The following is a 25,334-nucleotide window of genomic DNA, read 5'->3' as shown; positions in this document are numbered from 1 at the left end:
TTGTGATTTACTCTTTATTCTCATAATAAAAAAGACTGTTACACATCCTTGGGGTCACCCTTGTTAAAATGAACCTTGCAGGTGGGCAGAGTGTCTCTGGGCCCTCTAGCCCTCTTGTAAGTACTTGCCCAGGATGGAGTACGAGACAGACCTGGAGAGGCCCCTCTGGATGAGCAGGTCCACGCAGCGGCCATATTTCCTGGCGAAAGGCAGTGTGAGCTAGGAGGAAAGGCTGGTCTTAGCCCCAGTTTCCCGGCCTGTTTCCTACTCTAGCTGGGGTGGGGTGGGGGGCTGCAGGGAGCGCTCCTCCCATCTGAGCAGGGTCAGGCCAAGGCTCGATGGAGACTCTGATGCTCTTGGACTAAGATCCGCCCAAAGGCAAAGGCATCTTACGGATTGTGGCTCCCAGGGAACTGAGCAGAATGACCAAAGAGTCAAAATGTTTCTTGCCACTGTCTTTCTACTTTAGAGCTGTGACTGCCTTTTTCCAAACCAGAGAGAGGCTACAGTAATTGGCTGCTAGGGTGTTCATGGTGAAAAGTGTACTCGGTTACAAAAATACCATATTCATGAGAAATTGGCTGATTTTTTTCATCTGTAGCCTTAAAATAAGATTGAACCCTGTAATTATTTTAAGGAGTCAAAAAAGCAAAACAAAACATCTGGGTTCTTTCTTTCCCTTAAACACTTCCTTTGTAAGGACTGATTTAAAGCCTCTTAAATATGAAAAGAAATCATGGCTAAATAGGTGATAAAGTTGGTACCATGTGTTGAAAACGACCAACTTCAAGTCGTTTCTCTGATTTCAGCACCCCAAACACTTAGGCTCATATGGTATGCCTTCCGGGAAGCTTGTTGGTGGGGAAGGCAAAATTGACATCATTGGAAGCCTGAGAACTGAATAGTGTTTTTGCCCACTCTGGACTAGTCATTTTCAGCTGTTGGGGGCCAGAGGACTAGCTGCCTGGCTGGCCTCTGGTCAGTGCGGGGCTGGCACTTGTGCAGCCAGTGCAGCAGCGTCCATGTGAGGTATCCGCGGGGTCTCCACCTGCCAAGGGATGCAGGCAGCTCTCACCTCCACCCAGCTGTACAGGCGTTCCTGGGTGTGCCGGTCATCCTTGAAGCCAGTTATGGCCAGCAAGTCCACCACAAACTGCTTGGGGCTGATGTGCAGGGTCTGCCATGAGAATCTATGGTCAGGAAGGGCGAGGGGGAAGCTCCTAGATATACATTTGCTCCCAGCCCTGCCGAGTAGGATGTGGACCTGGCTCTGTCCTGGGCCTGCAGAAGCCGCAGGTGTCGGGACACTATCACTCCAAACTGTCTCCTGGCCAAAGCTTCATCCAGATATGGCTGCCCTGTCTTCCTGTCCCTGTACTTGTTATGCTCTGCCCCTGACCTCTTTCCATTACCCTCTACCCTCCACCCCCAAATGCGTTATTTCCTCTCGCCTTGCAACACTTACTGATGATGCAAGGGGACAGGCAGAGAAGGACGGCCTGAATCTTTCACACCTACCCACAGCCGGTGGGCCAAGGAGACCACCTTGGCTGTGATGGCTTTGGGGTCCTTTTGCCTGATGGAGTCCAGGATGATGTCGGTCAGGAAGCGGTGACATTTCTGTGCATAAAACATCTCTTCCCAGGACAGAGAGAAACTAAGGAAAGTCACCTCTGTGGAGGAGAGAGAGGAGATGTGGCCACATATGGCTGCAGCTAGAGCCTTAGAGCCACCCTGAGTAGGGGAGAGGTGTAGGGCTCCTGAGAGGGACTTATTTTCCCTGAAGGACCCTGGGTAGAGGTACAGGCAGCTCTCTAATAGAGGAAGTGCAGGGTGGACGTGGCCCCAGAGCTTCACCTTGGGGCTGGGGACTGGTTGTGGGTGGCGTGTGCCTGAGGTTGTCCATCTGTGTAGTGTAGACGATGCTGTCCTCAAAGAACATGCACGAGCCATCACTTCCCACCACGGGGGGGTGGGTCACTTTTAGGATGACTCCTGCATTGTCCACTTCACTGGCCTCAGGCAGAGGCTGCTCAAGGCTGGGACTTTCTGTGGAAAAAAACAACAACAACACAGGGAGTGACTCCTTGTTAGCTACCTCAGAACCAACTAAAGAAGGGGCCTCTGTTGACAGACCAGTACAGTCAGCCACCCACTCTCCAGCAGCTGCTACCTCCAGTTTCTTGGAAGTAGCACCCTGGCCCACCTTGGCTCTCCTGTCTTCACTGTCCTGGAATCCTTGCAAGACACATCCTAAATTTCAGGATGCCAAAGAACTCTCTTAATTTCTTTGTTGAACTACGAGTGGTATAAACAGGGCCAGTAACCCTGCTGAGGACTGCAAAACTATAAAATGAGAGAGTCTTTTTGGGCAAGCCTTTTATTCATGTCCACTCTGAAAGGTACACTTCGTAGATCTATTTTACAGCCCAGAAGGCCCTCCAGGCAGGGTGGGAGCAGCTATCAGGGAAGGTGACAGTGCTCTAGAGAGGACTGAGGGAGCAGAGGAAGAAGCTCTTTGTGGCAGTTACTGCATCTCCTCAGACTGTCTCACCCGCCCCCCCTTCAGCCCGTCCCATAGCCCTATCTCCTGGTCGCCTCCCCTGGCTGTTCCCAGCAACTTGATGCAGTGTGTTCTCTGCAAGCCCTATTCCTATTCATCCCACCTCAGTCACGGCCCATACCCCTTGCAGTCCCCCAAGATGGAAATTCGTACTCTCTTGAGGAGTCCTTGCCTGCTTCCTCCCCCAGCTCCCTAACCTAGTTCATCTGGAATGACCTTGGGCCTTCTAACACTTCCCCCCCTGCTGCTACATGTCCTCTGCCCCTGGAGAAAGCTTTCTGACCACACACCTCACTGCTTGCTTCCTTGTTTATAATGCTTCAGTAGCTGCCCACTCCCCTTAGGGTCAGAACCAAGTGCCAGAGCCTGAAGTTGGCCCACAAACCCTGCCCTGATTAGATATATATATCTTCAGCCTTATCTCCCTCACTTCCACGTGATGCCAGGTCTCCAGCCAGACCACAAGCTTGCTTCTCCTCTCCTTGTCGAGTCCCCAGTCTCCCTTGTCTCCTAATACTTGACAGGCACCCTCTTCCGATAAGCGGTATGTGGTCTCTTGGCCCCACCAGCCATCAGTGTGTGGTCATTTCTGTTCTGCTACTTGGTAGAGCTGGCCCCAGGGAGTAGAGCGTTCTAATTTATTGCTCACTCTGCTCCTGATCAACATTGCCTTTTTCTCAATGAAACTTAGGTCAAGGACCGGCCAGGACTCACCTCTCTCCTTTGTTCTCTGTTTGCCCCAGTCCTTCAGCATGACCGCTCTTTTTGTGGGGAAGTACGGCTTAAAGGTTGGCTCTGGTCCTTTCTCTTTGGCTCCAGTTCCTGTCTGCAGACCTGAGTCCTTTTCTGAGACTGTGGAATGGCCTTTCCAGGAAGCTGAGGTGCTGGGCTGGGAAGCAGCCTCATTTCCCGAGGGGAGCTGCGGGGCGCCCTCCTCTAAGTTACTGCTCCGGGGGACTGACAGTGGCTGGAATTCCCACTGTTTGCAATTGACCATGTCCCATTCCCTTACCAGGGAGATGAGTTTTTGCATGGGGGTGACAGGAGGGTCTTTGGTTTCAGATTTCTGTGTGAGGTTGACTGTGTTGCACTTCTTTTTAGGGGGACTCTCTGGGTGGGCCCCCCAATGTCTGGGGTTGGCACAGAGGCCAGGACAGTGGGAATATGTGCTGGGACTGCCCACCCTCTTGGCACTTCGGCACAAGGACACCTGGAAGGTCCGCGAGTACTGCTCAGCATCCTCCATCTGGCTGGGCCTGGCCAGAGTCCCTGTGGCCTTGCTCCATGGAGTCCTGTCATTGCAGTCTTGGAAGTCCACAGGCATGCAGGCTGTGGTCTAGGGGAGAAGCGCACAGCAGCTCTGGGCGTGTTGTGTTTCCACATCAAAGCCTCCCCAACATCTAATAAGCTGGGTTTCCAACACTTCCATTTGTTTACCCAGAACAATCCCATTCTCTACACGCGTCAACCATTGAGGCCCGCTCCAACTGAGCGGGGCTGGTCTCAGTGCTGGGCCTCTTGTACTCTAAAGGGACCTATCAGGAACATCCCAGGCACAAATGGCTCGTGCGGCCCTGTCTCCTTCAAGGTTCAGAAAGTGGTCGCTGTGCTAGGAACGCGCGGAGGCCCATTTTGCCATGCCCCTGAGTAGTGGGCTGCCCTCCGGGCCTGTGGTGGTGCTCTGAGGACACTAGCAGACCACAGAAGGCCGGGGCTTACTTCTTTCGCTTGTCTACTGAACTCCACTAGGGACCCTGGCCCTTCTGTCACCACGTGTAGCCTCCTGATGGGAAAAGCTTCTTCACTTTCAGATTCTTTCTCCTGGGTCCATGACCTGCAGACTCCAAGAGGGGTTGGTGAGTAAGCAGAAGCTTCCACTAGCTCATCGACCAGTTGCTCAGGTCTGCTCTTTGGTCGTGCGGGGAAAAGGCTTCTTGTCTGGTTTGGCTTAGGTCAAGTCCAATCCTGGGCCTGCTCCACCCTCTTAACCCCAAAGATGTAGGACTTAGGAAAGGACTCCCAGGAGGAATGTTAAAATCCAAACTCTTAAACCATGGTGTCTGGAGCAAAGTTTCCTTACTTGTATGCCTCACATTGGGCAAGGGCTTCTGAGAGGGAAGGGATGTGGTATTCCTCCACCTCCTGGCAGAAGAGGGGCCACTCCCTGCAAATGACAAAGAGATCTCGGACTGGGCACCTGGGCAGTGCCCTGGGGCATAAGCCCCCAAAGTTGCTGCTGCCCTGGACAGCAGTCACGTGTCGGGAATGACATAACCTCCTCCCTGAGGCTGCAAACTCAAGCTTCCTTCGTTATAGAGGGAGGATGGGTATCATCACTCCATTTCTTCACTTACTTAAACTCAGATGGCAAAAACAGTTTCCCAAGCCTCAGGAAGTTGAGGATGTGTCGGAACATTTGGCCATCACCGTGGATCAGCAGGGTCTGTCCATATGTAATCCAGTACACTCTCTGAGGGTTGGACAGCAGTTCTGGATACTGCAAGGGATGGACACTATTAGTGTGTTAGTTAAAGGGCTAGGTCACAAGTCAAGGGCAGCTCGGCCTTCTTTCTATTTTCCTGATCCTTGTAGAATGGAGGTTTTGGGGTTCTCACCTCCCTGTCTTGTCAGCCACACACAGCCAGAGAGGGGAGTGGAGCATACCGGGAGAGAACCTTCATCTCTACTTCTGTTTTTGCCTGCCCCAAACCACCCCCGTAAGGCACCTTGCTGCCTGTTTGATCCAGCCTCCTCAGATTGTCCTTCTTTCTCCCCAAACACCCGAGGACCTCCCCAGGAAACTGTTGACATGATAAAAGCAATTTGGTACAAGGAGAAAGGAGAAAGTCCTTGATCCAAGCAGGTGCTAGAGGTTGTGTGAGTGTGAGGCGACCAAAGCTGAAGCCAGAGAGTGAGGGGGACAGACGGGGGTGGCGATACCTTCAGCAGGGTCTGCAGCGTGGTTGCGTACCAGTGGCTGCCCACATAAACTTTGATGATCTGTTGAGGGGAATAAACGGTGATTTCTGCGGTCCACTCCTCATCTAAGGAAACCAATGAGAAGGAACAGATCACATGGCCAGAAGCATTTGGATCAAAAAAGTTCTGTGTGGTAAGACCGTCTTCATCAGAGTTTCTGTGTCGCCTACTGTGAACAGAAATCCGACACTAACCTTTCTTGCCACGCAGGCCTTTCCTGTGGCTCACGCTATGGCCTCCTCGGCTAAGGGCGGCGGCGTTATGGGTCCCCCGCTGACTCACGTGGGGTGGGAGGCAGTAGGGCTCAGCTCTCTGGAATCTCACCCCAGCAGCCTTGCTCCTCTTCCCTTCACCCACCTCAAGGAAGCTGTTCCTGCCTACCCATGTTGCGGACTGCCTCTGGTTTCTGGTTGGGTGTATCCCGAGTGTAACTTTTCGTGTGGCCACTCAGACTGGAGCTGTAAGTCCTTCTGTGTGTTTGTGCTTGTGATCTGGCAATGTCATCAAGCCAGCTCGCCTGGAATCACTATCAGTTCTTTAGAGACCGGTCTCCAGACATGTTTGGAGAAGGGGGTTTTACTCCGGGAAGAGGTACTCAGGACCTTTTCTTTGGTGGTGACTATATTTAGGTTTTGTTCTGATGTTTGGGAACTGGTTTCTCATGAGCGCTGTAATGAGTGAAGGGTAAATAACTAGGTTACATAACCAAGAGAGAAAAGGTGCATAATTAGATGAGAGCTCCCTGAAGATAAGGACTGGGTCTGTTTTGCCCACTTGAATCCAGGGCTGTCCTCTCGGTATGTGATAGGCGTTCAATAAATGTTGAATGCTGGTGAATGAGAGTAACACAACTTAAACCTGACATAACAAATTCTGTTAGTAAGAGGGTATAGGCAGCAGTAAACTTAGATTCCAACCCTAGCTTGACCATTATCTAATTTTGTAATTCAAGTAAGTTACCTCCCTGAACCTCTGCTTCATCTGTCACATTAAGTCAGGGCTGTTCCTCCCTGGATGGCTGTGAGGACCAAATGAGCAGTGTGTCGGCTTGCAGGGCCGGAGCAGGCGTGGCCTGGGGGCCTAACCTCGCACACTGGATCCGTCTGTACTACTCAGTCTGTAGAGCAGGTTAACCTAAGGCCACTGTGCGTTTGGGGTGAGGAGGGGGTCACTTAATATAAAGATTGTCTTTTAGGCAACCCCCACAAAAGTTGGGCTGTTTTTCCTTTCTTCTATCTATAGTACCTGACCCGGGAAGCGTGGTCTCTCCTCTCCAACCCCCTAGACCCTCCCTTAATACTGAATTTGAACCAAGAACTTCTTCACTTACTAAGTCCATCCATGGGTGCCAGAGTCCTTGGCTCCAGATGAGTCTTTAGTGCCACTTTCATCGGCTCATAGGTGATGTCCCTCTTGTCCAAGAAGGCACAGAGCTCGTATACCTCAGAAATGGTCTCGGTCAAGGGCAGCCGGCAAGTCCCGAGCCAGTTCCTGGCCAGAGGAGAGCCCGGTCATACAGAAGCTCAGCACTGTATTCCCCAGGCACCCAGACTGACAGCTTTCTGTGTCTACAGTGTCTTGTCCTAACAAACTCATGGTCACTAACATTTCCTTAATTTAACCAGAAATCTGGTGACATTCTAGGAGGAGGACAGGACTGAACACATAGGCTCACTCTTTTGGAGCTGAGCTTGACCTATTTCAGCAAAGTCCTCTAAGCTAACTAATTGCAAGCCTCTAGGCCGTGTCTCAGCTTTCAGAAGCCAAGCCAGGATCCAGCCATTTCCTTCTTGCTCCCACAGGTATTTGCCCAAGACTTGGCAGTCATAGTGTGGCAGCCAGCCATGGTCTTGAGAGATTATTAATACCTTGGTGCTCAGGAGAGGGGCGGGGATCTGAACATCAAGCCTCCAGACTTCAGAGGTACTTTGCCCTCTGTGACATCAGGGTCGGGACATCTTTGGGGCACATGGATTGTGGTGACAATATTCGGGTAAGTACATTTGAGTTAGTCGAACCTCATTGCCAGGGGCTCAGGAAAACCCACTCTACCTTTAGTTTGGCACCAATGTATTTTGTGACCCTAAGAGAGTAGCTTCACTCTGACCTCAGTTTACTCTTCTATACAACAGAATTGGAATCCACACCCCACACTAATGGGGACTTTCTGAGCTTGTCCTTCAAGGCAGGAAGACTGGTGTCACCTCCTCTGGAAAGGCTGCATGGCTTGTTTCTGGAGGGCTTAGCCCTGCCTCTCACCTCTTTGTACATTAGTGGGCGAAGGTCCTTGCTGGAGGGTCTGCCTGCCCAGAGAGGGCTGGGGAAACACCTAGCTCTTTGAGCTTGTGACTGTTGCCTAGTTACCTTGAACCCTAATATAGGGCTAGAACTGAAGCAATGTTTTACTGGCACAGAAATATAAAACAGGGCCTCCTTGGTGGCACAAACGGTTAAGTCTCAGCATTATGAAGCTGTCACTGCCACAGCAACAGGATGAGCCCCAGCCAGGGAGCTGACCCACATGGTGCAGCAGACCTCTCCTGTCTCCTTGCTATTCCCCTCAGCAGTGGATTTCAGTCCATCTGCCTGTTCTGTTCCCCACTCTGTCTCTGGTGAGTCCTCTCACCCCCACCCCACCTCTGGCCTGTAACCTGATCTCATATGCATAAATAAATATTTAAAAATATATAAAGCAGCCAGAAGACCTTGAACCTTGGTCATGTTCATTCCCTGGCACCAGCTTTCTCCTCTGAGGCCCGACCCTACACCCTACAGTAGACTATAGTGAGGGGGTGTTACAGTGATAGATTTGCCCCAAGTGTACTACTTTCCCCTGGCTCCTGGGCGAGGCTCCAGGTTGGTCCTTAGAGAAAGGGAAAAAGCCCAGCCTGAACGGGACTAAGCTGTTCCTGGTGGAGCCCTTACTTGACATGCTGGAAGAGGACCCCGTTCCCCGTGATGTACAGTCTGCTCCCGTCCAGGGTGCTCTCGATGCGGAGCTGCCCCAGGGCCGAGTCTGGGTACTTGACCAGCAGGCCCAGGGCCATCGTGTACAGTGGTTTCACAGACTCCAGGCCTGCTGCACGGCCCCCCTTCCCAGGACTCGGGGGAGGACAAGAGGTCCGGGAACAGCCACCTGTGCCGAGAGAAAGGGGTGACTCATGGCCGTAAGGATCAGAAGCTTTGGGTCTCACTCCTACTGCTGCCTTCGGTTAGTGTTAAAGAGACTTAGAAGGAGGTTTTTTCCCTTGTTCAACTCAAATCAGGATCGTCTCAAAATCAGCATAGTTTTTTTTTTTTTATATATCAGGTTTAGGAGTCAAAACTTTATTTGCTGGAGGTGGGACAGGAGGGTAGTTTGCTGCATCTAACATCTGTATTTCAGTGTAGGGATCTCCCATAGTCCCAGGTTTTATTCTATTTGAGGATAAACCAAGCAAAGCAGATGTGTGCTACAGGCTTGTGGGACCGATAGCCCCTATTGTTTCTGGGCAGAGTTTTCCTAGGGACACAGAGTGGTTACTTTCAGATTGGGTATCTGAGTTGCTGGCCCCCACGGGTGGAACCTTGTTCTGTTGCCATGGACACAGTACATAGGGTTCAGGACCTGTCCCAGCAGCAACATGGGCTGGTGGACAAGATGCTGGGCAGTTTTCATGGGTCTTCTCTAATCCTCAGAGCAGCAGAGGGGTAGAACTATCCTGGTATCACAGATGAGGAAGCTGTCCTGAGAGGGTTAAGCACCTTGCCCCAAATTACGAAATTAGGCAAGGACAGAGCGATGATAGACAGCAGTCTGTCCAATTGCAATGCTACTGGAGCTGCTTCCCTTGGTTATGGTGCTTCACACTTAGGGCTGCTATATGGCCCACAGAGCCTGTCTGTAACACAGCACATCTTCCATCTTCACACAGTTCTTGTGAAGCAGGCACACTCTGTCTGTCTTTCAATCATCCAAGATCTCAGAGGAACAGAAACTCTTGAGGAAGGGGTTTAACTTAAACTCACAATCTTGTAAGACCCAGGGGCAGGCTCCTGAGACCTACCGCAGGTCTCAGGTCACTACTCTCAAATAGTAGGTAGGACTCTATTTCCCTGGGGAGGAGTTTGGGAGAGGTGGCCCTAAAGGCAGGGACAGGCCTTTTCCTATGGGATACCTGTCTGTGTGCAAACCTCTCCTGTGTGAGAGAGTTTTAGGCATTTTCAGAATGCCAGCTGAGGCCACGCAGGTAGCGTGCTCCCTGCGATGAGCATAGCAGGCCCCACAGATGTGCAGGATGAGGAGGATGGGAAGACAGCCAAACAATGTGGAATGAGGTTGGGCCTAGAGTGTGGAGGCCTGGCCTGAACCAGGGTTAAGAAGTCTCATAAACAGGCAAAGCATCCAGGAGTTTCCAGCAGGTGGCAAGGGGAGTTGGGAGTGGGTGGGATGACTGAAGCATGAGGTGGGGGCTGGGGGCTGTCTTCCAGCTGTGCCCAGAGAGGAAGGATGGGCATGGTGGGAGGGCACTGAGTGTTCTCCCCCTGGCCACTTCCACAAGAAAGGCCCACTGCCTCTGCCCAAGAAACCCGCCCTTGGTCCCAACCTCTCTCCCCAGAACATTCCGATCTGGGTTCCCACCCAGGCTGTGCTGAGCCCTTCACAGCTCAGTGGGGAGGCTGTGCAGACCGAGGACACGGGGTTTTGGGTTGAAACTCCTCAGATTCTAAGTGCCAAGCACCCACTTCTTTCACCACTTCTCAAAGCTCGGAGTGGCTGTGGGAAGGGAGATGTTTGCTATTGGCTTTTTGCTCTCAAGTCCAACCGCCCCTGAATGTCAAGGGAACAGTACTGTGTCCATGGTAACATACCCATGTTCATCCGATACAACCGTACAGCTTCTGTGAGCTCAGGAATTTCCAGAATTTCTACTTCTGCTTCTAACACATCTATATTGGAGAAGTTGTCTGGTAGCAAAATCTTCCGTGAGCGGAGAAAATTCACTTGAAAAACAAAAGAAAGTAAAATGAGTTAACAGGTTATTTCTGACTTGTAGTTCCAGGTTTTGACAGGCCTTTGGTGCTGCAACTTATCCTAGGCTCTCCTTGTTCTAAAATAATTTCTAGACATACCTGGTTAGATTAACCATGAATCTCTGGTTTTCAAGGTGAGATCTCACATCATCTTTTTCCTGAGTCTGGGGGTGCTGATTCCGTGGCCTGGCTCCGAGTTCAAGCTAGTTCCCTCCTGGTGAGCACACTAGCCCTGAGACTTACCTGGGTCTCAACCCAAGAGCAGGTCATTCCAAAAGAGGGAGTGGTCTTGCCGCTTAGAGAGGGAGGGCCCGGCCCAGCCTGGGCTGGCAGGTGGCACTTGTGGTTTTTCCCTGCCTGGGCTGCAGTGTGGGAGGCAGAGATGGCGCCAAGCCAATGTCCTGTGTGAATTAACTCGGAGATTCAGAAGCATATCACAGACAACTTTCCAAATGATGCATATGAAAGCTGGGGTTCCAGCCCTTTGGGCCCCCTCTGCACTGGGTGAATCCTGCCCCATCAATTGGCAGCAGCATCTTGGAATCAAAGAGGTCATTCAGTTCCCGTCCCCACTAGAGTTAGTCCTAGGACAGTGATGGGAGGATCTCTCCTGGCTCATCCCTCCTTCAGCCACTAGCTTAAGTAGACCACACCACAGTGATTTTAGGGAACCTTTCACCAACCACCTTCCTCCCTCCTCTTTTATTATGAGTTAGTGAAAGTAAGAATAGGTAGGACCCATCCTTTGAAAACAACCCTATTTCCTCATTTTTGTGGTGAGAACATAAGCCTGGAGCTCAGTTACTTATGGACAGAGCAAAAATTGATGGTGCCTTTGGAGTCTGGTGCAGGGCTTAGCACTGCACACCAAAGCCTGTGGTCCTGACACCACCAGGAAGCTTCCAGTGGCTCCTTTACACCCAGACCATCTCCAAATGAATAGGGAATAAAATAGCCTGAGGCCAGTAGGAATCTGATACTGGGAATCCAAGGCCCTTCTGGAAGGATCTGTCATTCTTCTGTCACTCTTCCCAGTCAAACTCCTGAGGCCCAAGCACCAAGCTGGATCTCTTCCCTATGGAATGTGAGGTGGAGAGGGACAGAGGGAACCCTGGACCCCTCCACCGGATACCACCACACTGTCCTCCCACACCACCCCAGGATAGAGCAATCACCAATGAAGCGGAACTCGCTGCACTCGCACTCGACCAGGGCCACAGTCTCAGCCAGCCACAGCAGGTTGTCTTCAGTTACTAGGCTTGGATACTTGGTCACTAGGTCTAGGGGCAGGAAACAGTAGTGCACTTCCTCTTCCGTATCTAACAGTGGTGTGTCCATGAGCCCCAAAGGTGCCTTATCATGTAGGCCTGGAAGACAACATGTAGAGAGTGTCATCAGCTCCCGGAGGCTGGGACTTTCAGAGGTTAGTGGGGCCCTCGCTAACCCAGGTGACCCCATAGGAAGCTGGAGAGATCACCCTAGAGATGGCCCCTGCTGTCTTTTTCTTTTCAGATGTAACCCTTTGCTTTGACAGAAGCATGGGGAAACAGAGCATGGAAATCTCTTTCTTCTGCAGTGAAAGGTACTGGGACATGCTGTAACTCCTCACTTATACATCCAAAGCCATTAAATGCATATTGTTTACCTATTTGGTTCTTTCTAATGGATCTATGACCACGAGACAAAAATAGGTCAGTTTGACATTGTTTGAAGCTCACAACCCATCAATAATCATGAATAGCTATTCTAGTCTCAGGTAGGTTGACCTAGCCACAAGGCACCATTGGACAGTGATCAATGGGACATGCTTTTTGTGGTGGCTAAATGTGATTAAAAATGGTGCAATTCTCTGACTATCAGGAGGGGATGGAGTGCAGCCAGTATGCAGGAAATGAACACAAGGGAGGATGTTCCATTCTAGCAGGTAAGTGGCCCTGGGGAGGACTGGAGATGACAAAGCAGTAGAGAAAACCAGCAGGACTATTTCAGAAATCAGGGTCCTCTCTGGATGGAAGTCACTTCTGTTAGGATGAGAAGGAATACTGGTGTGGAACTTCTGGACTTCTGGAAGGGTCAGCCTGTGGTTATACCTGTGAAGGCCGGGCTTTTGATAGGAAACTCTGAGGGTTTGCTGATACACTTCCATGTCCTCCAGTAATTCAGAGATGCTCTCTCAGCAACTGGTATGTCAGCAGGCCGCACACGGAGATGGTGTTTCCCTTCCTTCAGATTATCTAGAGTCTATTAGACAAAGAAGGTTACTACCTTGAACATTTTAAACCAAATAACTATCTACCAATAGTAGAGCAAAAAATCAGGAAAAAAAATATTGTCACTTAATATGGTAAAGTGCTTTGAGATAAATTGAGTCAATTATAGTAGAAAGCAAATATTTCGGTCTAGAAGAGGACATGCTGATATTCAAATCTTCATGATTATTTCTCTTATTATTTTTGAAGCAATTTTGGTGGGTATTTTATGATGGTTAATAGAAGTTTACCTTACACAATGTAAAGAGTAATTTATACTTAATCACTAAAAACTTGAGATATGCTGCTACCATTTCCCTTCAAAGTTCAAAATCCTTTTCAACCTTTTCAATTGTTGTCTGCTTATTTTTTGATGCTTTTGCTAATCCCATGTAAGTAGGAAAATGGAGGTAGCAAAGGGTTCCATATTTTTCAAGTACTTTCACATACATTTGCTCATTTACACTGACACCTCTTTGTGAGACAGATGTGTGCATTCCCATTTTCTGATGAAGCAGTTCGGATCAAAGGAATTGTGACTCGCCCAAGCAACCTTCCAAGTCCAGAGTTCTCTGCTTAAAGAAAATGGTGGGTAGGATGGGTTGGGCTGGAGTGGAGCACCCCGGCTGGAAGGGCTGACGCCCAGGGAAGAGGGTGGCTGGCTGTCTTCATGCCACACTCACTCAAGGGCCCATCCTCCCTCAAAAGTCCTGTGTAGCAGGCAGATTATCTTAATATCAAGTCCATTTTTTCTGTCCCTACCTTAGAGAAAATCATTTTCCTAATAAATTGTTGGGGATAGGGACAAAAGTAATTCTGTAATGACTCAGTATGACCAACTCTTTTCTTGAGAGTCTCATAGTGGGCAGAACACATACTGATTCAGTATGAAACTCCTCTAAGAGCCTGCTCCCAGGTCCACAACTGAGGCTCTAGAGAAGTTGCCCATAGGAACACCCAATTTTGAAAAGAGCCCTCTGGTGGCTATAGCTGTAAACTGCATTCCCAGAGCTGCTCCTGGTCTATAAAAGGAGGGGAAGAGAGTGGAAGAATCTTCCTCTTTTCTGGGAGGCTGGTTGGACTTGTGGGAGGATTGGACAAATAGGGGTGTGTGTGATAGGGGGTGCTTCCAGGCACTGCAAAATGGGGGAGAATAGTGATGCATATGAAATACAGAAAGTCTTTGATTTATTTGAGAAATACTGAGTATAGCCATGGCCAGAACCAGACCCCATGCTTGGACTCAAGGAGATCTCAGCTTAGGAGAAAGACATGAAAGCCAACAATTTACATATACTGAGATAAAGGCCAGCATCATCCTAGGTGATGGCTTTTCAGAAACTCCAGGAACTCTGGGATTTCTTCACATAGCTTTAAATGATCCAAGACTTTTTGTCCCTTTTCACTGGGGCTATACCCAACTTTAACTTCTAAGTTAAATGATCAGCTACACTGTGGAAGGAAATCAGTCAAAAACAGGTTTTTGTGTGAGGGAGTAACTGTTATTGGATGAAGAGGAATAAAAATGAAGCACCAGGAAGGTGACTGAGAGGCTAGGCAGGTTCACATCAGTGAGTGGGCAGGCTTACCGAGTTAAGATAAGGGATAACAGCATGGCAGTATTTGTGCTGAGAAGTGAGACAAAGAAAGGAAAATGATGACTGTCACAGGAGTGACTGGACAGGGTGAGTACAGTAGATAGAGATGTAAACTGATCTGTGCCTCATGGGTCTATTTTGGGTGCAGGGAGAGAGGGAGGGGGATATAGGATGATAAACAAGAGTAAAGAGTGAATTTTGCTGAGCATAATCCCTTCCAACTTCATCCATGTTGCTGTGAAGGGCATGAGTTTATCCTTTTTGATTGCTGAGTAATATTTCATTGTGTAAATATACCACATATACACTGTACAAAAAGGAAAGATGATGTAATGAATATATAAAAAAATTTAAAAAAGGAAATACTGGGTCCTCCCTGGTGGCACAACGGGTTAGGATGCAGCACTGCAAGCTAGCTGTAGCCACTTCAGTGTGAGTTCGATCTCCAGCCCCAGAAGTGATCCACATGGTGCTGCAGACCTCTCCTGACTCCCCCACTTCCCTCCTGAATCCCCATTGCTCCCCTCAGCAGTGTACTTCATCGATCTGTCTGTTCTGTTCCCCACTCATTCTCTGGTGAATCCTCTTACCACCCCTGCACCTCTGGCTTGTACACCAGTTCTGTATGCATAAAGAAATCTTAAAAAAAAAAAAGAAAGAAAGAAAATGCCAAATATGCCACCAAAATTTATTAGAAACCTAAATGAATTCAGTGGCAGATTACAAAAATCACATACAAATCTCCACAGCTTTAAGAAAAAAGATTTACTTATGCTACAGAACTGGAATATAGCAGCCCCTGCCCAGGTCTTTTTTTTTTTTATTACAAAAGTTTATTTTTACATCATTTTGTATATATATTTTTTCCATCTCGATTGTAATCCCCACGGGTTTCCCATCACCAAATCACCCGTGTACCATCACCATAATCCCATGCATTTCTCCCCCCCCCCCATTTTTGATCCCATTCCCCACTCCACCCCCACAAAATGTCTCTGGTATATGGTGTTCATTATTTTTGTTATTTTCTCGCCTGGTCCATTATACTCCTGCTATGAGTGAAACCATCCGGTATTTTTCTTTCTCTTTCTGGCTTATCTCACTAAGCATGATCTTTTCCAGCTCCATCCAAGTTGCTGCAAAAGACATGTGTTTCTCTTTTTTGGTTGCTGAGTAATATTCCATTGTATATATGTACCACATCTTTTTTATCCAGGCATCTACTTTTGCCTGCCCAGGTACTTTTAAACTCTTAATGTCCTCTTAATGTCCTCCCACCCACATAGTAGTTTCCGGCATTGTCATTCCTTTTGAGCAAAAGGGAAAGACATTAGGAAACCAGGATCTAGAGTCTGCACTGTTAACCTCTGCTCTTAACTGGTTGTCTCCCACTTGTAGTTCTCTACAAGCCTCAGGGTCCTCCCATGCAAAGGAGAGCTAGTCAAACCTGGAAGGTATTATGAATCAAAGGAAGTCATGTAACTGCTAATGTCCTTCCCCTTGGTGGTCAGATTACAAAGCACCTCATCTTCCATTTTCTTCTGGCCTCACTATCTTCAGTGACACAAAATTCCAAAGACACACCATGGTCTTGATCCCTCTTCTATTTCATTTACGCTGTTCACTATGACCAGAATACTTCCCGCCACCCTTCTCTGAACAGCCTGGAGCATCCCTGTAGCCAGAGAAGTCATCTGTCTCCTCTGTTCAAACAGACCCTGCTTACTTCTCTCTCTGAGTCTCTGCCTTGGTTTCAGGCCTGTGCGCCCCACTATACTGAGGTGGAGGGGTTAGGCACATCCCAAACTTTTAAAAATTAATTAAAAAAATATATTTACATCATTGTTCATTTTTAAATGATGTTTCCTTCCCCCACAGGTGTAGACCCCACAGAATTTCGTCCCCCAACTTGTCTGAGCACCATCACCACAGTCCCCTATGCCCTCCCTCCATCCTTCTGCTCCCTTGCCCTCCCCTTCTCCTGCAGGATGTTTCTGGTTTATATTTGTCTGTTTTTGTTTTGTTCTATATTGCTAATATTTTCCCCTTATGTCTTAGTAAATTCCAAACTTGTATTCTAGAACCTAGTGTGTAGTAACTGCTGTTTTGGATGAAAGAGTGCATGAAATTGGAAGGCTGGGAGAATGAATTATTTGCAAAGAAAAGCAAAAAGAGACACTGAGAGCCCACAAGGAGTTGGCAGAGAAGCAGTATACATGAAAAAAACAAAAAAGATACTGAGTATCTGAAACCACAGGAAAAGCCAGCATAGGATTATAGTGGGTACAGCCCAGAGTTCAGAGGGCAGTGAAGACAGGGATTCCAGGTTGGGACTTGGGAGTCCAGCAAGAAGACAAGGAGAGAGAGACAGAGACAGAGGAGAGGGAGACAGGATGACAGAAGAAAGGGCTTACCTTGGGCTTGACTGGCGATGAAGAGAAAGACATTGGATGAAGTAGTGAGAAAAGAGTGAAATAGATCCTAAAAGAATCAATAAACCATTCCAGCCCAGGCTGAGCTAATCACAATTTAAACTTGCCACTTACTTCACCTGTAGATCCAAATCCCAAGATTCTACATCAGCAGAGGAAACGAGTGCCCCCGAATGACTGAATCGTCCACTGGGGAAAGCGTGTGTATGGGGGAAAAATTCCCATCTTGTAGAACAACCTGCTTAAGGATGGCCCTGGATGCCTTATCTGGAAGTATCATTTGGATTCCAGATGTGTCCTTTGGGACTGGTCAGTAATGATAGTCCAATGAGCTAGAGAGATGTCCTAGTTGCAGGGAGAACAACCTACTTTGTAAAAAGAAATCTCCATTTCCTGCTACTTCCACTAATGTAAAGTGTGAGCAGTATCATTTTTCTTAATAAAGGGTGTTTTTTTTTAAGATTTATTTACTTATGCATACAGAACTGGGGTGCAGTCCAGAGGTGCAGGAGTGGTGAGAGGATTCACCACAGACAGAGGAGGGAGCAGAACAGGCAGACTGACAAAATACACTGCTGAGGGGAGCAGCAGACGAGACAGGAGAGGTCTGCTGTGCCATGTGGGTCACTTCCCTGGTCTGTGATTGAGCTCACACCGAGGGGGCTGCTGATAGCTTCACAGTGCCATACACTTTAACCTGTTGTACCATCAGGGCAGACCCAATAAAGGTATTTTTGACAATCTTAAAAAGGAAGAAACACCCAATAAATACACAAAGATTGTTAAGTCCTGCCATTCAAGCCATCATACATACTTAGCCCAGAAGTTTCAACTAGATTGTTTTCTAAATTCTCTCAGCCAATCTTTGCTTTGACCTCTAGAAATACAAGGCCTTCTACTCACAGGAGATGATTTCAGTACAGGAAGAATGCACAGAAATCACTCCTTACTCCCTAATGCTGCCTTATTATTCTCAACAGCACCTATTTATTTACAGTCTGTCAGTCTTGCCTAAGATGAAGGGGGTCTTGGATGACCCTACTTGTTTTGTTCTCTGCTGTATTTGCAACCTACAGCAATGCCTGTGGAGCTTGGTATGTTTTGTGGAGGGAGTGAATGAACAAATAACATTCCAGAGAGTCTAGGGTTCCAGATGTCCTTTGGCCTTGCTGACTGAAGTCACCACAGAGTGTGTATGCTGGTCTTCTATAGCCTGATTTAATTTACTTCTGTCCACACAAATATTACTTCCAGCATGTTTATGCTTCATATGGTATGACACAGAAAATTACATGGGGGAGTATTTCTTTAGGAAAATACAGGCCTGAATTCAGATGGCTAATTATAAGCATAAGGATAATTAATGTTGTTTTTGGATTAGACAGCAGTGAAAAAATATGTCAATCGCAAGCAGTATAAGACTGATGGCATGGGGGTGAGTGTGTGTGTGTGTGTGGCTGCCAAAAGACAGCTTGCAAATGCACTTTGCTAGCACAGCTCTGAGTCTTGATTGAGCTTTTCCAAAACAACAGTAGTTCTGAGATGCTTTCTGCTTATATGGGATGTTGGAAGGAACAGGATGATAAACAGTTGGGGAGCTTGCACATCTCTACTTGCTTTGTAAAATCAAGGTGAGCCAGCACCATTTTGAAACTCAAGGGAAGCAAGCCTGGTAGAACAAAAGGATAAGCAGAATAACTGTTATTAGCCCAAAAAGCCAAGTAAAACACAGCTCTTAGGATTTCAAACCTGCCCCCTTCACTGCTGGCCAGCTCTAGTCTCTTCAGCCTAGAGAAGTAGATTCAGCATTCAGCTAGGTCACTCAAAAATCTCTCACATTTAGTGCTGGCAGGATTTTGCCCTTGGAAAATGAAGATGAGTTTTCTGTTGATGGCAAGTTTCCCATTCTCAGCCTTGACTGCTCCAGACCTTGCCATAGGTAGAATCATACTGGATCATGCAGACCATGTAGCTGAGGTCAATGAAGGAATCATGAATGGTAACAATATCCATTTTGCTATAGTTAAAAGTAGCCCTGATGACCAGTCACTTAGTCTGGTCAAATCGATTAACCATGTTGTCTCAGGGATGCAGCTGGAACAAGAAAAGGCAGCAGTCAAAGGAGGAACAGAGAGCCTAGGACTTTTTAGAAAAACATGGCTGCTAGAAAATTTAAACTTGGCTTACATAGGTGGCTTGCATATTTTTACTGGATCATCCTAGGTTTTTCCTAAAACTAGGGAAATTTCATAAAAATAGTGTCTGGTGCTCAGAATGTTCTCAATAAATGCTGGCACTAAGTTGGAAAGCCTGAGAAAAGCCACTAAACTAAGAATTAGCAAACTTAATTTTTTTCTAAGCAAAGTGTGTTTCGGCAAGAACCTGAGTATCTGGGCAGACCTTACCAATCTGGAACATGATAGAACTGTGTGAGGCTAAGGTGGCAACTGATTCTACAGCTGTATTTACTCTTCCAATGAATAAACACCACTTCAGCTGGGCCTGCCCAAATGTTTATTTATTTAAAAACACAACTTGCAAAACACAAGCACTTGTTCCACAGTCTGTTTTAGGGAGGCAGATTCACACTATTATTCAAATACTTGTACTGCTCATACAACTGGAACTTTGGAACTGAGTCAACGCCTTGGTCTCTTAGTTATTATTTTCCATTTAGAAATAGCTAAAGATCTATTTTGTTTCAACTGGGGAGTGTGGACAGTAAATTAGAGGATTTGATAAACTGCTTATATAATTGGCTTGTATTCTTTAAAATGATTCATCCAAAAATTGTCTTGATCTCTGATTTTCCGCAATGAATAAATTGCTCCCTCCTTTTGCTCACAATATGGCCTCTTTTGCCCACAATATGGCACCTTGGCATAGAAATCAGCAGGTCTGAGATGCCAGGTATTAAAGTGACTTTTAAGTCTCCTGTAAGCAATTCTATTATACCATTCCTGAAGCAGCTGAAAAAGAAATTTTTTTTTTGAGGTCGGTCTCTTTGAAAATAAAGGGGAAAAAAAGGAACAATTACTACAACACGTGCAGGAATATGTTATGGGTTTTGATTTCCAAATAACTTTTTTTTTTTAAAGATTTATTCATACAGAGCTGTGGTACAGGCCAGAGATGCGGAGGGTGAGAGGATTCACCAGGGACAGAGTGGGGAGCAGAATAGGCAGATCGACGAAGTCTACTGCAAAGGGGAGCAGCGGGCGGGTCAGGAGAGGTCTGCCATGCCATGTGGTCACCTCCGGGGCAGGCGGGGATCAAACTCATGTGTAAGTGGCTTAAGCTTCTTAGTGCAGTGCTTTAACCCGCTGCGCCACCAGGGAGGGCCCAAATAACTTTTTAAAAAATATTTATTTATTTATGCATACAGAACTGTGTATAGGCCAGGGGTGCAGGGACAGTGAGAGGATTCATTAGAGACACAGTAGAGAACAGAATAGTCAGATCGACTAAAATATACTGCTGAGAGAATCAGCAGGTGAGAAAGGAGAGGTCTGCTGCACTATGTGGGTCAGCAACCTGGTCTGGGATCGAACTTGTGCTGAAGCAGCTGTGGCTAGCTTTGTAGTGTTGTGAATTAACCCATTGTGCCACCAGGGAGGGCCCAAATATCTAACTTTTAAGGGAAAACACTGAATTATCTGGTGAGGAGTATCCATAAAAACATGCTTTATGAAGTCCTCATTCCTATATAACCCAGATATGCACGGTTTATCTCAATTTTCTCCTAAGAGATGTTGGGAAGGCAGAGCTGTTAGTGCACTGAGCTGTACTCTAACTTGTTGGGACAGTGCTGATGGAGAGGAAGCAACCAATGCCTTGTTCAGACAGTGGGATTAATATGAAAGACGGCCAATCCCAGTAATAAATAATATGGCCTTCCCAGCAATAATATTTGAGTTCTTTCTTGCTTAAAAAAAGGTCATTGTTCAAAAACTAAAAATAAACTACTTAAGACATAGACATGTTGATTTCTTTAGTTTGGAGAAAATTTAGGAAAGAAAGTAATATTCTTTGATTATACTTTAGTAGCCTATAAGAAAAGATATTTAAAGCTCTTTGGCCCTCCCTGGTAGTGCAAAAGTTGTTAAAGCACAGCACTAGGAAGCTCTCTGCAGCCATTGCAGCATGAGTTTGATTCCCGGCCAGGGAGGTGACCCACAGGACGCAGCAGACCTCTCCTGACCCACCTAATGCTTCCTCAACAGTGTATTTCAGTAGATCTGCTCCCCACTCTAATTCCCGTGAATCCTGTCACCCTCCACACCTGGCATCCATGCATAAATAAATATTTTTTAAATAAATAAATAAATCTCTTACTCACAACTCGAAAAACAGAGATGTGAATTGGCAGTAGGAAGTCCACAGTGATTACAACTGAGATGAAAAAATGTACAAAATGAAGAATGATGTAAAAAAATATTTACAAAAAGAAAAACAGATGTGAAGACAATGAAGAGATTCTGTAGTTTGGGTGATTCTCTGTGTTACCATAAATAAATCTATAACAGGTACAATGAGAAGTTAACAATATGATGGATCTTTTAGATTTTAAATCTCAGACTAGATGTACATAGACAATTCTACTGTTTCAAAAACTTTCTCCTCTTCAAATTTAATAATGAAAGCAAGAATGCTATTCACAACATCGATGGAGCTAGAAGAGATTGTGCTTGGTGAAATAAGCCAGAAAGAAAAAAATTTTCAAGTGGTTTTTCACTTAAGGAGGAACATAGGGGAACCAAATAAGGACTCAGGAAAAAAAATAATTAGCAGGCCACTATTAAGTTAGGGACATTCTGTAAGGGGGGGGGGAATCAAACAGGGAGAGAAGAGCACATGGTGATGGAGCACGGGAGAATCGGTGGTGGGAATTTTATGGGGAATATGTGTGAAAGGAGAAAATATAGAAGCATGCATTGTAAAAAATTAACAATGATGTAAAAATATATTGAGACAAATACATAGGTTAATTTTTTTAAAAAGCAAAAGCTTCAGTTGGAATCTACAAGCATTAAGGGTACCCACTCAGGGGTGGAAAGTCCCGTCCTGGGTCCCCTGGTGGCTGCTGGCATAGGTAAGGCAGTCAGGAAGAAATCCTTTATTCAGAACATGCAGTAAAGTGTATTGTTTATTACTTTAACTCATATCACATTTGCCCATTAAGGGGGCCATCTCAGAACCAATCTATAATAAAGGACAAAATATTTAGTGATGTAAAATGTTACATACATGTAAGATGTATGTTACTTACATACATGTAAGTGATCATCACTCACTCCTGCAAAAGAAGAGAATCTTACCTGTAGCAAAGGCATCAGCTGCAAACCCAGTGCTTGTTCATAGAGCAAGTTCAGTTCTGCACAGCTGGAGAAGGAGAGTTTGGAGGTATAGAGATAATAGTGCACATGCCTAAATGTGGAACCATCTCTGTCGATGAATAACCTCTGGCTTTCTGAAGAGGTCAAGGCTGAAGCCTCTTTCCACAGCAGAGAGTCTGGGAACTGAGTGAGCTTGCTTCTGGGAACTGAGAAATGCCAGCCCCCAACATTGAAATGAAATAGATCCTCTGCTGATTCATGAGGCATGCCAGACTCCTCCTAAAGGGTGAATAAAAGAGAACAGTGCAAGAAAAGGAATTAAAACTCACATGTATTGAAAAGGAAGAAGTAAAACTATTTGTATATAATGTGATTTTGCCTATAGAAAATTCCAAGGAAGTTGGGGCTTCCCTGGTGGAGCAGGGGTTAAAGTCTCAATGCTATCAAGCTATCAAATCGCTACTGTGACATGAGTTCAGTCCCCAGCCAGGGACCAGGGAGCTGACATACATGGTGTAGCAGACCTCTCCTGCCCACTGCTCCCCTCAGCAGTGTATTTCAGTGGATCTGCCTGTTCTGTTCCCCACTCTGTCTCTGGTGAATGCTCTCACCCCCCCCACACACCTCTGGCTTATACCCCAGTTCTTATATGCATAAATAAGTAAAATAAATCTTTTTTTTTAAAGAAAAGAAAATCCTAAGGAGTCCACTAGGAAATTATTATAAATGAATTCAACAGGGCTGAAGAGTACAGACTGATATTAAAAATAACTTACATTTTGATACACTAGCAATCCAAAAAATGAAATAAAAAAACAATAGTATCAAAAAAAAAAACAAAATAACCAGGAATAAATTAAACAAAGTGTCATATTTGTACCCTGAATACTGCAAAACATTGTTCAGAGAAATTTTAAAAGATCCAAATATATGGGATAACATCCCATGTTCACATATCAGATGACTCGAGGTTGTTAAACATGGCAATACCCTCCAAATTAACCTGCAGATTCAACACAATCCCTATAAAACCCCCAGATGATCTATATTCCTGCAAAATGGACAAGTTAATATTAAAATTCACAAGAGACCCCAAATCATCCAAACAATTTTTAAAAAGGAGAACAAAGTTTGATGATTCACAATTCCCATTTTCAAACTTATTATGAAGCTACAGTAATTCAGTGTGCTACTGGCATAAAAGTAGACATTTAGATAAGTGGAATAGAATTGAGAACCCAAAAATAGGGCCTTCTCTGATGGTGCAACGGGTTAGGAGGCTGCACTGCAAGCTAGCTGCAACCGCTTCAGTGAGAGTTCCATCCCCAGCCCTGGAGGTGATGCACATGGCGCGGTAGACCTCTCCTGACCTGCCCACTGCTCCCCTCAGCAGTGTGCTTCATTAATCTGCCTGTCCTGCTCCCCACTCTATCTGGTGAATCCTCTCACCACCCCTGCACCTCTGACCTATATCCAGTTCTGTATGCATAAATAAATAAATCTTAAAAAAAAAAGATTTAAGAGCCCCAAAATAAACCCTTAACTTGTGGTCCATTGAATTTTGATAATGGAGCAAAAACAATTCAATGGTAGAAAAAACTCGTTTCAAAAATGCGTGGACAACTAGACATCCACATGCAATAAAACAAATAGGATGTATTGATGAGTATACAGAAGAAAGAAGGATGTGTTAAAACATACAGTCAGTTGCTAATTGTAGGATCTAGGTGATTGCTATACAGTGCTCTTTGTGCAATTCTTTCAGTCTATCTCATGTGTGTACATGTGTGTGAAGAGTGTTAAAGAAACAATTGCTCAAGAGAGAAAACATCCTCTTTTCCAACAAAACCTATTTTAACAGCTGAGGAAGGAAAATAAATGTATGCAATAAAGGAGGCGATGAGTTCTTAGAGTAAGCCTGTTCCAATTAATTCAGATTTAGAGAGGAGCAAATATATGCCACATGTGACGCTAGAAGAATTATAGACAACATGAGAAAATTACAAATGCAAAATGATGTCAAGACTCACAGAAGCAGAGATGGAAATGATTACCTAATGAGCTAATCCAGGTTTCTGATTCCTGGTCCTTCTACTGGTGACTAAAGCTTGACATGACAAGCTGAGAGTAACCAAGCGCCCCCTCTAGAACAGAAAGCAAGGACGCTTGATTTTTGCCATCTATTCTTCTCAGAAAACCCGTTTCTTGAGTGTGAGCTATGGTTCTGGTCCCAGTTCCTCTTCTGTTACTAAGGCTGGGGTTTGACAGAGGGTCCTGGCTCAAGACTTTGCTTCCTTTACAGATGGCTCTCAAGAGGAGTCCAGATTCATCCCAGCCTGTGAGAGTACTCAGTCACAGGCCAGTATGCAGGTCTGTAGTACTTGCAGGAAGGCTTTTTTGCTAGACTGACTTCAGGAAATGGGATATCCCTAGATAGTCACCCCCTCTTCCACACAGATCCCTCTACTCCAAAAGAGCACCTTCCAACTCAATTTAGAACCATCTAGACTTAGACTTAGAACCAAGCTAGACTTAGAACCAAGCTTTTGAGACACGACCCCAGGACCAAGTGCCAGATCTGGAGTTTCCCATCATACCCAGAGAGCTGCCTCCCCACCTGCAATACCCTTCCCCCTGCTCGCACCATCCCCTCCCTGCCTTAGCTCTGCATCCCCTCACCCACCCGTCTGTCCAGGGCGTGCGTGCCTCAAGAGTCATATCTCCCAAGCAAGGAGATGTGAAGACCGTCAAGCGTCAAGTTGCACATCTCAACCCCTCAGATCAGGAGTCTCCCAAAGCCGCAAAACTAGAACACGGCATCCCTCAAAGTAGGTAAGAACTTCAAACTCCTCAGTCAGGCAACCCTTCAAAGATATCCCTTAGCCCCACGCGCCAGAGCCAGGTCCCAGTTACCCACAGTCCTAATCCTTGACCACAACGACCCCTATTCGTCATTTTAGTGCTTTTGGCGCCCAAACCAAGGCTGGTTTCCTACCATGGTCAGGCTCCAGCGGCGCGAGGGCAGGCGCGTGACCCGACAATAACGGTCCCTGGGAGCTCCGCAGAGCGCGCGGCGGTGCGGGGCCTGGCAGGGGACCAGGGGCGGGGCTTCATCTGGGGGCGGGGCATGGTGCTAGGGGCGGGGCTCGCGCGAACCGGTCTCG

General features: G+C 46.6%; 1 protein-coding gene across 1 annotated transcript; it reads right to left on the bottom strand.

Annotated features, from left to right (window-relative positions):
- Window positions 1–41: 41 nt before the first annotated feature.
- KCTD19 (potassium channel tetramerization domain containing 19) lies at window positions 42–25,219 on the bottom strand. Its single transcript, XM_004690477.2, has 16 exons — window positions 25,166–25,219; window positions 22,153–22,449; window positions 12,646–12,796; window positions 11,731–11,922; window positions 10,394–10,525; window positions 8,468–8,678; window positions 6,873–7,033; window positions 5,504–5,607; window positions 4,918–5,060; window positions 4,644–4,727; window positions 4,283–4,397; window positions 3,278–3,899; window positions 1,858–2,049; window positions 1,519–1,673; window positions 1,076–1,177; window positions 42–219 (listed from the first exon to the last, which is right to left on the bottom strand). The coding sequence occupies exons 1-16, from the start codon at window positions 25,166–25,168 to the stop codon at window positions 106–108; spliced, it is 2,778 nt and encodes a 925-aa protein (XP_004690534.1). The 5' UTR covers window positions 25,169–25,219; the 3' UTR covers window positions 42–105.
- Between the last annotated feature and the right edge of the window lie 115 nt (window positions 25,220–25,334).

This window comes from Condylura cristata, unplaced genomic scaffold, assembly GCF_000260355.1.
Source record: "Condylura cristata isolate star-nosed mole 26May11 unplaced genomic scaffold, ConCri1.0 scaffold00028, whole genome shotgun sequence".
NCBI lineage: Eukaryota > Metazoa > Chordata > Mammalia > Eulipotyphla > Talpidae > Condylura > Condylura cristata.
This window is presented reverse-complemented; position numbering and strand designations above follow the sequence as displayed.